The 12,873-nt window shown below is 40.9% G+C and overlaps 1 protein-coding gene across 1 annotated transcript in view; it reads left to right on the top strand.

Moving 5' to 3' along the window:
* Positions 1-12,873, top strand: part of AK7 (adenylate kinase 7) — a 177,037-nt gene that overhangs the window by 156,098 nt on the left and 8,066 nt on the right. The window contains exon 17 of the mRNA XM_053697496.1: positions 6,061-6,219. Within this exon, the coding sequence (XP_053553471.1) occupies positions 6,061-6,219 (159 nt within the window). The remainder of the gene's footprint in view (positions 1-6,060; positions 6,220-12,873) is intronic.

The following is a 12,873-nucleotide window of genomic DNA, read 5'->3' as shown; positions in this document are numbered from 1 at the left end:
AGCATAAACAGCTTCACAAACTACTCACCCTATGTACACTTCTGGCCCGCAGTTGTATACTAGATAGATGGCTTTCTAGAAAACCACCCACGATAGCCCAGTTCAGGCTCCGCCTGATGAAACAGCTTTTCGTGGAACAGCATGACACTAAACTTAACACTAAGCTTAGATTACAACCCTTCCTTAAAAAATGGAAGCCCTTTGTTATGACCTTACAACCAGCCCTGCAACGACAGGTCCTTGGGCCTTTTGTTCAGCTAGAGTTTATGCAGCTGGCGAATCTGAGAGGTGAGTGGCAGGAGCTCATGGAACCCCCTACAGGTACTCCTGGTGCGGTTTTCCAGGAGGAGATGTTGTTCTAACCTGACACATTTTAACCTAGTGGGTCATAATACCCCACAACCCGCAATGCTTCGACCGTTTGGTGTTTGGGTGGGGGACACATGCTTCTCCACTCCCTTCCTTTGTTACTTCACTCCCTACCTGTTTCCCGCCCTCTCCCACCCCCCACCCCCTTTCTTTCTTTCTTTCCTTTTTTTTTTTATTTATTAGGGTTGGTTTGACTATAGTTACGGTAAACATTGTTTAATTTGTTAATATGTTAATTTAATTGTTTTGATGTCTTAAACAAAAAATGGGGAGAGATTGTGTCACATAGATAAAAGCTCAATTTACTATACTGCAATCAATTTTCTTTTATGATATGGTAAACTTACACCTATAGGCAACTCTTCGCACAGTTGGTCATTTATGTGTGGATTGGTTAAAAACTGCGGTCTGCGCACCGCTCTTGTTTGCTTCACTACAATGTCTTGTGATTGTGTTATCTTTCCCTGCTAATAAAGACGAATTTAAAAAAAAAAAAAAAAAATGTGTTTTTTACAAAGATTTGATGCTATAACTTTTCAGTTTATTAATTTTCAACTGTCATAATTTTTTCTGTGCTTCTTATAGGCACAGTACGTTTTCATATTATAGTAAATTACTTGAAAAGTATTTCCAAGTTGCTAGTTTATTTGCTAGTGTGTTAAACATGTCTGATTCAGAGGAAGATATCTGTGCTATATGTGCTAAAGCCAAAGTGGAGCCCAATAGAAATTTATGTACTAACTGTATTGATGCTACTTTAAATAAAAGTCAATCTGTACAAATTGAACATATTTCACCAAACAACGAGGGGAGAGTTATGCCGACTAACTCGCCTCACGTGTCAGTACCTGCATCTCCCGCTCGGGAGGTGCGTGATATTGTAGCGCCGAGTACATCTGGGCGGCCATTACAAATAACATTACAGGATATGGCTACTGTTATGACTGAAGTTTTGGCTAAATTACCAGAACTAAGAGGTAAGCGTGATCACTCTGGGGTGAGAACAGAGTGCGCTGATAATATTAGGGCCATGTCAGACACTGCGTCACAATTTGCAGAACATGAGGACGGAGAGCTTCATTCTGCGGGTGACGGTTCTGATCCAAACAAACTGGATTCAGATATTTCAAATTTTAAATTTAAGCTGGAAAACCTCTGTGTATTACTAGGGGAGGTGTTAGCGGCTCTGAATGATTGTAACACAGTTGCAATACCAGAGAAAATGTGTAGGTTGGATAAATATTTTGCGGTACCGGCGAGTACTGACGTTTTTCCTATACCTAAGAGACTTACTGAAATTGTTACTAAGGAGTGGGATAGACCCGGTGTGCCGTTCTCACCCCCTCCGATATTTAGAAAGATGTTTCCAATAGACGCCACCACACGGGACTTATGGCAAACGGTCCCTAAGGTGGAGGGAGCAGTTTCTACTTTAGCTAAGCATACCACTATCCCGGTGGAGGATAGCTGTGCCTTTTCAGATCCAATGGATAAAAAGTTAGAGGGTTACCTTAAGAAAATGTTTGTTCAACAAGGTTTTATATTGCAACCTCTTGCATGCATTGCGCCTGTCACGGCTGCAGCAGCATTTTGGTTTGAGTCTCTGGAAGAGACACTTGAATCAGCTCCATTAGATGAGATTACACACAAGCTTAAAGCCCTTAAGTTAGCTAACTCATTTATTTCAGATGCCGTAGTACATTTAACTAAACTTACGGCTAAGAATTCCGGATTCGCCATTCAGGCACGCAGAGCACTGTGGCTAAAATCCTGGTCAGCTGACGTTACTTCTAAATCTAAATTGCTTAATATACCTTTCAAAGGGCAGACCTTATTCGGGCCCGGGTTGAAAGAAATTATCGCTGACATTACAGGAGGTAAAGGCCATGCCCTGCCTCAAGACAGAGCCAAACCTAAGGCTAGACAGTCTAATTTTCGTTCCTTTCGTAATTTCAAAGCAGGAGCAGCATCAACTTCCTCTGCACCAAAACAGGAAGGAGCTGTTGCTCGCTACAGACAAGGCTGGAGACCTAACCAGTCCTGGAACAAGGGCAAGCAGGCCAGGAAACCTGCTGCTGCCCCTAAGACAGCATGAATCGAGGGCCCCCGATCCGGGAACGGATCTAGTGGGGGGCAGACTTTCTCTCTTCGCCCAGGCTTGGGCAAGAGATGTCCAGGATCCCTGGGCGTTAGAGATCATATCTCAGGGATACCTTCTAGACTTCAAATTCTCTCCCCCAAGAGGGAGATTTCATCTGTCAAGGTTGTCAACAAACCAAATAAAGAAAGAGGCGTTTCTACGCTGCGTACAAGATCTTTTATTAATGGGAGTGATCCATCCGGTTCCGCGGTCGGAACAAGGACAAGGGTTTTACTCAAATCTGTTTGTGGTTCCCAAAAAAGAGGGAACTTTCAGGCCAATCTTGGATTTAAAGATCCTAAACAAATTCCTAAGAGTTCCATCGTTCAAAATGGAAACTATTCGGACAATTTTACCCATGATCCAAAAGGGTCAGTACATGACCACAGTGGATTTAAAGGATGCTTACCTTCACATACCGATTCACAAAGATCATTACCGGTATCTAAGGTTTGCCTTTCTAGACAGGCATTACCAGTTTGTAGCTCTTCCATTCGGATTGACTACGGCTCCGAGAATCTTCACAAAGGTTCTGGGTGCTCTTCTGGCGGTACTAAGACCGCGAGGAATTGCGGTAGCTCCGTACCTAGACGACATTCTGATACAAGCTTCAAGCTTTCAAACTGCCAAGTCTCATACAGAGTTAGTACTGGCATTTCTAAGGTCGCATGGATGGAAGGTGAACGAAAAGAAGAGTTCTCTCTTTCCACTCACAAGAGTTCCCTTCTTGGGGACTCTTATAGATTCTGTAGAAATGAAGATTTACCTGACAGAAGACAGGTTAACAAAGCTTCAAAATGCATGCCGTGTCCTTCATTCCATTCAACACCCGTCAGTAGCTCAATGCATGGAGGTGATCGGCTTAATGGTAGCAGCAATGGACATAGTACCCTTTGCACGCCTACATCTCAGACCGCTGCAATTGTGCATGCTAAGTCAGTGAAATGGGGATTACTCAGACTTGTCCCCTACTCTGAATCTGGATCAAGAGACCAGAAATTCTCTTCTATGGTGGCTTTCTCGGCCACATCTGTCCAGGGGGATGCCATTCAGCAGGCCGGACTGGACAATTGTAACAACAGACGCCAGCCTACTAGGTTGGGGCGCTGTCTGGAATTCTCTGAAGGCTCAGGGACAATGGAATCAGGAGGAGAGTCTCCTACCAATAAACATTCTGGAATTGAGAGCAGTTCTCAATGCCCTTCTGGCTTGGCCCCAGTTAACAACTCGGGGGTTCATCAGGTTTCAGTCGGACAACATCACGACTGTAGCTTACATCAACCATCAGGGAGGGACAAGAAGCTCCCTAGCAATGATGGAAGTATCAAAGATAATTCGCTGGGCAGAGTCTCACTCTTGCCACCTGTCAGCAATCCACATCCCGGGAGTGGAGAACTGGGAGGCGGATTTCTTAAGTCGTCAGACTTTTCATCCGGGGGAGTGGGAACTTCATCCGGAGGTCTTTGCCCAAATACTTCGACGTTGGGGCAAACCAGAGATAGATCTCATGGCGTCTCGACAGAACGCCAAGCTTCCTCGTTACGGGTCCAGATCCAGGGATCCGGGAGCGGTTCTGATAGATGCTTTGACAGCACCTTGGACCTTCGGGATGGCTTATGTGTTTCCACCCTTCCCGATGCTTCCTCGATTGATTGCCAGAATCAAACAGGAGAGAGCATCAGTGATTCTAATAGCGCCTGCATGGCCACGCAGGACTTGGTATGCAGATCTAGTGGACATGTCATCCTGTCCACCTTGGTCGCTACCTCTGAAACAGGACCTTCTGATCCAGGGTCCCTTAAAACATCAAAATCTAATTTCTCTGAAGCTGACTGCTTGGAAATTGAACGCTTGATTTTATCAAAACATGGTTTTTCTGAGTCAGTTATTGATACCTTAATACAGGCTAGGAAGCCTGTTACCAGAAAGATTTACCATAAGATATGGCGCAAATACTTATATTGGTGCGAATCCAAGAGTTACTCATGGAGTAAGGTTAGGATACCGAGGATATTGTCTTTTCTACAAGAAGGTTTAGAAAAGGGTTTATCCGCTAGTTCCTTAAAGGGACAGATTTCAGCTCTGTCCATTCTTTTACACAAACGTCTGTCAGAAGTTCCGGACGTTCAAGCTTTTTGTCAGGCTTTAGCTAGGATCAAGCCTGTGTTTAAAACTGTTGCTCCACCATGGAGTTTGAACTTAGTTCTTAATGTTTTACAGGGGGTTCCGTTTGTACCCCTTCATTCCATTGATATCAAGTTGTTATCTTGGAAAGTTCTGTTTTTAATGGCGATTTCCTCGGCTCGAAGAGTCTCTGAGTTATCTGCCTTACATTGTGATTCTCCTTATCTGATTTTTCATTCAGACAAGGTAGTTCTGCGTACTAAACCTGGGTTCCTACCTAAGGTGGTCACTAACAGGAATATCAATCAAGAGATTGTGGTTCCATCTTTGTGTCCTAATCCTTCTTCGAAAAAGGAACGTCTGCTACACAATCTAGATGTAGTCCGTGCCCTGAAATTTTATCTACAGGCAACTAAGGATTTTCGACAAACGTCTTCCCTGTTTGTCGTTTATTCTGGTCAGAGGAGAGGTCAAAAAGCTTCGGCTACCTCTCTCTCCTTTTGGCTTCGTAGCATAATACGGTTAGCCTATGAGACTGCTGGACAACAGCCTCCTGAAAGAATTACAGCACATTCTACTAGAGCTGTGGCTTCCACTTGGGCCTTTAAGAATGAGGCTTCTGTTGAACAGATTTGCAAGGCTGCAACTTGGTCTTCTCTTCATACTTTTTCCAAATTTTACAAATTTGACACTTTTGCTTCTTCGGAGGCTGTTTTTGGGAGAAAGGTTCTTCAGGCAGTGGTTCCTTCCGTATAAAGAGCCTGCCTGTCCCTCCCGTCATCCGTGTACTTTAGCTTTGGTATTGGTATCCCATAAGTAATGGATGATCCGTGGACTGGATACACTTAACAAGAGAAAACATAATTTATGCTTACCTGATAAATTTATTTCTCTTGTAGTGTATCCAGTCCACGGCCCGCCCTGTCATTTTAAGGCAGGTAATTTTTCCATTAAACTACAGTCACCACTGCACCCTATGGTTTTCCTTTCTCTGCATGTTTTCGGTCGAATGACTGGTAATGGCAGTTAGGGGAGGAGCTGTGTAGCAGCTCTGCTGGGTGAATCCTCTTGCACTTCCTGTTGGGGAGGAGTTAATATCCCATAAGTAATGGATGATCCGTGGACTGGATACACTACAAGAGAAATAAATTTATCAGGTAAGCATAAATTATGTTTTTTTTAAAATTGTCAGAAAAAGAAATACTGCTCATTTAAAATTCAGAGAGTGCTATGGCATTGTCTTTTTATTATGTACTACTTGATTATGCAGCTGTACTTTATTTAATGGTCCTTTAATGTCCTTTTAATTTTAGATATACTGTGGGTAAATGCATTGCAGCAAACTTAGGTTCCATGTTGCTTATAATATTCATGTTTACGCACAAACATCAAAACCATTTTTCTTGTATTGCACTTTTCTGTTGCAGAACAAACGTCTTGAGGAAGTAAAACGCCAAGAACAAGAGTTACTGGAAGCCCAGTCTGTACCTTTAAGAAATTATTTAATGAAAAATGTTATGCCAACCATCATACAGGGGCTGAATGAGTGTTGTAAGGTCAGACCAGAAGATCCTGTTGATTACTTGGTAAGATAAGTATTCATTAATATCCTCAACATGTTTTTGTTCATGTTAAGATATTTAACCCCTTAAAGACTGAGTTTTTTTCCCAGTTTCCATTCCTAATGGGACAGTCAAGTAAAAAAAAAAACACTTTCATGATTCAAATAGGGCATGTCATTTTAAACAACTTTCCAATTTACTTTTATCAACAATTTGTTCTCTTGGTATTCTTAGTTAAAAGCTAAACCTAGGAGGTTCATATGCTAATTTCTTAGACCTTGAAGGCCGCCTCTAATCTAAATGCATTTTGATAGTTTTTCACCATTAGAAGGCATTAGTTCACGTGTTTCATATAGATAACATTTAGCTCATACACGTGAATTTACCATGGAGTCAGCTCTGATTGGCTAAACAAAAAAAAAAAAACACTTTATTAAAATATGTTCTGTTTTCACAAAAGATTGTGAAGATAGAATGTCTACATTAAGGGATGCTACGAAAAATAGAAACAAGCTTAACACTAATCTTTTTACAGAGGATGAGGTTTTGTTAGCATTATCAAAAATAAATTAAAAGGCAGTGGGTCCTGATAATATTCATCCAAGGGTTTTAAAAGAACTTTGATCAGTGTTAACTGTCCCATTAACTAATCTGTTTAATCAGTCACTATTATCAGGAGCTGTCCCAGATTGGAGAATAGTAAATGTAATACCTCTTCATAAAAACGGCAGTAGAGAGGAATCTAGTAACTACAGGCCAGTTAGTTTTTATGTAACACAAGTATTAGACAATGGTGGAGAAGTTGATGTAGCATATCTAGATTTCAGCAAAGCATTTGACACCGTCCCACACAATAAACTAATTCACAAATTGTATCTCCTTGGTCTAGACTCAAACATTGTGAACTGGGTGGAATAATGGCTTAAGGACAGAAAACAAAAGTGTCTTAGTAAATGGAGTTCATTCAGCAGAGGGGGCTGTTAGTAGTGGTGTTCCTCAGGGGTCATTTCCGGGGCCTGTTTTGTTTAACATATTTATCTGTGATATCAGCAAAGGGCTACAGGTGAAAGTATGTCTGTTTGCAGATGATACAAAAATTTGTAACAGAGTGGATGCTCCAGGGGGGTAGACAAAATGAGAAGTGATATACAACAATTGGATGATAGGACAAACGACTGGGATCTAAAGTTTAACACAGCAAAGTGTAAAATAATGCATTTAGGGAAGAAAAATCCAAATGTTAATTACAGACTCAATGACACTTTACTCACTGTTACAGATGAGGAACAGGACTTGGGAATTATTATTTCAGATGATTTAAAACTTAGTAAACAATGTAGTAATGCAGCGAGTAAGGCTAGCAGAATGTTTGGATTTATTGGTAGAGGTATTTGCAGCAGAAATAGTAAGGTTCTTATGCCACTTTATAGATCATTAGTTAGGCCTCATCTTGAGTATTGTGTGCAGTTTTGGAGGGCATAACTTGAATCTGTGCAAAGGAGGGCTACCAAAATGGTACATGGTCTAAAAAATAAAACTTACCAGGATAGGCTTAATGACCTAAATATGTATAGCTTAGAAGAGAGAATGGGAAGAGGTGATATGATAGCAACTTTCAAGTATGTTTAAGGGCTTAGTAAAAACTGTGACTGTGGGTATTTTACATAAAATGGAAAATTCAAGAATAAGGGGTCATGATCTCAAGATGAAGGGTAGTAGATTCAGGAGTAATTTGAGGAAGCACTTCTTTACAGAAAGAGTGATTGATTTATGGAATACACTTCCTCAAGAGGTAGTAATGACAAACACTGTTGGGGAGTTGAAAAATGCCTGGGACAAGCATAAGGCTATCCTACAAACTAGATAAGTTTATACTGTTAGGTAATATCGGGGAGACTTGCTGGGCCTATGGCTCTTATCTGCCATCAATATCTATGTTTCTATGTAACAAAATACACTTCTTTCCTAAGATATGGTGAGTCCACTGTCTGAGTAATTACTGTTGGAAATATCACTCCTGGCCAGCAGGAGGAGGAAAAGAGCACCACAGTTAAACTGCTAAGTATCACTCCCTCACCCACAACCCCCAGTCATTCTCTTTGCCTTTGGTGTATGGAGGAGGTGAAGTTTAGATGTCTGAAGAAAAATTTTGATTTCATCTACAAGCAAGTTTTGGGGTATAGCCGTATTCCACGTCATTCCTTGCAGTCGGGTTGTGGTGGCTTTAAAGCAGTTAGGAACTTGCAAAGAGTTACTTACTGCATGTTACTAGAAATATTTAACATAAGATATGGTGTAAATATCTTTATTGGTGTGAAGTATGTTGATCCTCCTTGGAGCCTTAACCTTGTTCTTAAAGTTTTACACCTGGCTGCATTTGAGCCGTTGCATTCCATAGACATTAAGTTGTTATCTTGGAAGGTTTTGTTTCTTGTTACTATCTCTTCTGCTCGAAGAGTCTTGGAACTCTCAGCTCTGCAGTGTGATTCCCCTTATCTTATTTTTCATGGCGATAAGGAGGTTCTTCCTACTAAGTTAGGTTTCCTTCCTAAGGTTGTTTCTAATAGAAATATCAATCAGGAAGGGTGATTTCCGGTCTGAGGGCGGAGCTCAACAGCAGCATGCTCCATGTCGGCGTTCCGACCTAGTGTCTACAATCACTGCCCCTACTCACTGCCTCATAGCCCCCGACATAAGTGGGGTTCAGCAGGGCTGAAATTTGGCTGTATGACAGCCTGAGGAGGAAATCACAGAGGCCGGTTAGGCCAGCGGTAGAACCGCTACTTCACACCCCTTCATAAAAGTCCAGGAGTTATCAGTGTGCCCTGGTGCACAGTCGTATCAAGAGCATACAGAGGGTTTTTACCCGCAACCTACCATCATAGGTAAGCTGCCTACCTGTTGGGGATAGAGGAGGCTGACCGCACTGTCCGGAACTCAGAGAAGCTGCAGGGGGAGGTGCTGGAAGCGCGCGGAGGGATCCGAATGCTAAGCACCGCCACCGCAGTGGCAAACTCAGTGGAGCTCCCCCGACTTGGGGAGTACTGTTGATCCGGAGCAGGCGGTGAACTTACGGAAGAGAGATTGGGAGGCATTTCAACCCTACCTGGCAACAGCACTCTGGTAAGCCCTGGCGGGTATTATATAAAGAACTGTGCTGTTTATGTCCCTGCAGAGATCGTAAGCACACGACACTGACTGAGCTGTTTGGTTGCAAGGCCTTGCCGGGCGAAATAAGTCAATGTCTTAGCTGTGGATGGTTTAAAAGGAGTGCACTGGATATTTAGGACTGGGTCCCCTAATCATTTGTTCCGTTTTCCAAAGGATTGCTATGTTAAGCCTAACTGTGTGACTGAGAGCTGGAGCTACAGGCATACATGGGATCTTTTTATCCAGGGACTGAATACTTAACAAACAGTGACTAACATTGTGTTCCCCAGGGCTTGATAGCGAGAGGTATAGAGCCCAAAAGAATTGTGGTAGCTGCACAAGTTTGTTATTCTGCTAAGTATCCTCACGCAGCAACATTATAAGAAAAGTTATTTGAGGATTTTTTTTTTATTTTTTTTTCTCTTTCTGCTGTATGAGGGGATTCTTGATACTAAAGCATTAATGTTTCTAATAAGCTCTTATATGCTTTAAAAAGTCTAATGTAAAGTGGGACATTACTGTGTTTAAAGGCTAAATATTGTTTTCTATCCTAATACTCCGTTAAATGTGTTTCTCGCTCTTAAATTCAATTCAAACCAGTACATGGCTAGATCATGGTCAGATCTTAAAAAAAAAAAGAAAAAAACACCTGTAGGTTTGTGAAGATTGTATGTGCAGAAATAATTGTTTAACTGTAAGATTAGAGAATCTATTTTCGAGTGAACAAAAGTACCAGACTATTGATAATAGAATTGGTGGAGTTGAGCTGGTATTCTGATCGTTTATTTCTTTTTGAGATTCAGTGAACGTTAAACAGGGCACAGGCCTTCAGCACTTTTCACTAGTGGGTCCTTGACCCTCTGATTATTATTTTATTTATTTATTTATTTTTTCTCTCCTTTTTATATAGAGGCAGCTAACTGCCACCGAATTCACAGGGGAATTTTTCACTTATATAATTACACTTTCTTTTTCTGTTTGTTTTTTTTTTTTTTTTCTTCTCACACACATAGGAGAAGGGTTTTTCTTCTGTGGATCTTGGGGTCCACTACCCCAGTGTTTTGATTAATCACAACCACACTCACATCAAGAGCCAGACCCTAGTTTGTCAGTGTGGGGTACTGGCCAGATTTATTTTCTTTTTGTGTATTGCACTTAATGGATAAGTTTGTGTCACAGGTGAGAGCTAATTCACCTAAGATGCCTGTGAAGCCCAAGGACAAAAAAGTCAAAATGGCAGATACCAGTATCGATGTGGTGACGGACATTGCGCCGTCAGTCATCGATACACAGGTATTGATTGGACAGCTTTCAGCTATATTCTCCCCCCAATTCGAGGTAATCAAAAAGGAATTGGGCACTATAGTTACAGAAATAGGGGTACTCTCTTCAGAGGTTAAACAATTCTCAGCCAGAATGGTCGAAGCCGAGAATAGAATCTCTTTATTGGAAGATCAGGCAAATAGCTATGAGGCAGCTTCTCGAAAACAACAGGCCAAAATAGATAGTATGCAATTGCGCCTGGAGGATCTTGAAGATCGCTCCAGGCGCAATAACATCAGGATTATAGGCCTGCCCGAATTACCTGAATTTGATGACATAAGTAAATTTATGTCTGTTACATTACCACAGGCCTTGGGTATGCCAGCTCAGTCCCTACCTCTAATAATTGAAAGGGCGCACAGGGTGGGCCCGAAGAGAGTGGCAGAGAATGGGTTTGCAAGACCAAGAATGGCTATATGCAAGTTTTTAAAATTTCAGGATAAAGTGGATATATTAAAATGGTTCAAAAAAACTGACCCTCCAACATTTGGTAACAGCAAGATTCTTTTGTTTCAGGATTTCTCTTCTGAGACTTCCTCCAGGAGGAAAGGGATGGCCCCATATTGCACCCAGCTCATAAATAAAGGTTTAAAAGCGAGACTACTTTATCCAGCTAGAATTGTAGTGGAGGATAAGGGAACAAGACACTCGTTCAGTGAAATTAACGAGGTTAAAGATTTTATTAAGGCGTATGATGGCATACCAGATCAAACTCATAATCCGACCAGCAGAGCTCTGGCGGATTAGTTGGTTTTATATCACAGTTTAGGTATCCAGCTTTGTTAGAGTATGCATGAGGGAAAATGGCAAAAAAAAAAAAAGAGTTTATTTTGTTAACTATGATCAATGTTAAGTCTGGACTTACTTTTTTTAATTTTTTTTTTTTTTTCTTCTCTCTTTCCCCTGTTTAATGATGGTGTACATAGGAAAGGATGATGGTAGAAGGAGTTAAGACACTATCCTGGAATGTGGGGGGGATCTCTTCCCCGGTTAAACGCAAATTAATTATTAAAATTTTGGCTAAACATAAACCGGACTTAGTGTTTTTACAGGAAACGCACCTTAACGAGCAAGAGGCTGCTAAGCTTAAGATTAAATGGGTAGGAGAGGTTATCACCTCTTCAGGTACCAGTAAAAAAGCGGGAGTGGTGGTATTAATTCATAAAGAGCTTGAATATAAGATTATTAAAACTGAAATCAATCCCTCTGCTAGATTTATTATACTCCAAATTAGTATTATGAATACAAGATTCATATTTTGTAATATCTATGCCCCTAACCAATTCTCGGCAGAATTTTGGAGAAAAATCCAAAGTAAGTTATACCCGTTTAAAGGGGAAAATCTAGTGTTGTGTGGAGATTTCAATATGACCTTATACCCAGAACTAGACCGATTCTCCAATAAAAACATGTCTCTATATAAAAAAAATGCTAAATTTTTTAAAAACTTCTGTACAAATTAAATCTGGTTGATATTTGGCGAATCCAAAACCCGGATCTTCAGGCTTTCACGTGCGAGTCTAAAGCCCATAGGACCTTTTCTAGGATAGATCTGTTCTTAGTCTCGGAATCTTTATCTGTTTGGAAACTGGAGACAGAAATTGCAGAGATTCTAGTCTCGGACCACGCAATTATTTCATTGTATTTTCCCTCGAACGGTAGGAGTAAATCCAGCAAGGCTGTATTTTGCTTCCCTAGGTTCCTATATTCTGATCCTAGATTTTGTTCTTGGATGAAACAGAAATGGCTGGAATATGGTAGGTTTAATGCTAATTATAGGAATAAAGTGGAAATATTTTGGGAGGCGTCAAAAGCGGTCTTGCGGGGGGAGATCACGGCATACACAAAACGACGAGACAAGAAGATTAAGGATAGAGAATTCCAAATCTCCAATAAGGTAAAGAATGCATTCAGGAGAGTTCAGATTGATCCTTCCTCGACCAATTGGGAAGTATATTTGGGATTCAGAAAAGAGAGAGACCTTTTTTTAAAGCAAAAATCTCAGATAGAGGAAATAAAAATAAATCGACATTACAGAGGGTTTCATGCAAAACACCTTGCGAGGCTCACCAAAAGTAGGAAAAAAAAAAATCTTATTCCAGCTATTAAATATCGGGACTCTAGATATACTAATTCCAAAGAAATTGGGGAAGTATTCTTTAATTATTATCAACAGTTATATGCATCAGTCAATATAAACCATGC

The sequence above is a fragment of the Bombina bombina genome, chromosome 1 (assembly GCF_027579735.1).
Source record: "Bombina bombina isolate aBomBom1 chromosome 1, aBomBom1.pri, whole genome shotgun sequence".
Taxonomy (NCBI): Eukaryota; Metazoa; Chordata; class Amphibia; order Anura; family Bombinatoridae; genus Bombina; species Bombina bombina.
The sequence above is the reverse complement of the archived record's forward strand: the minus strand, read 5'-3'. Positions and strand labels throughout refer to the sequence as shown.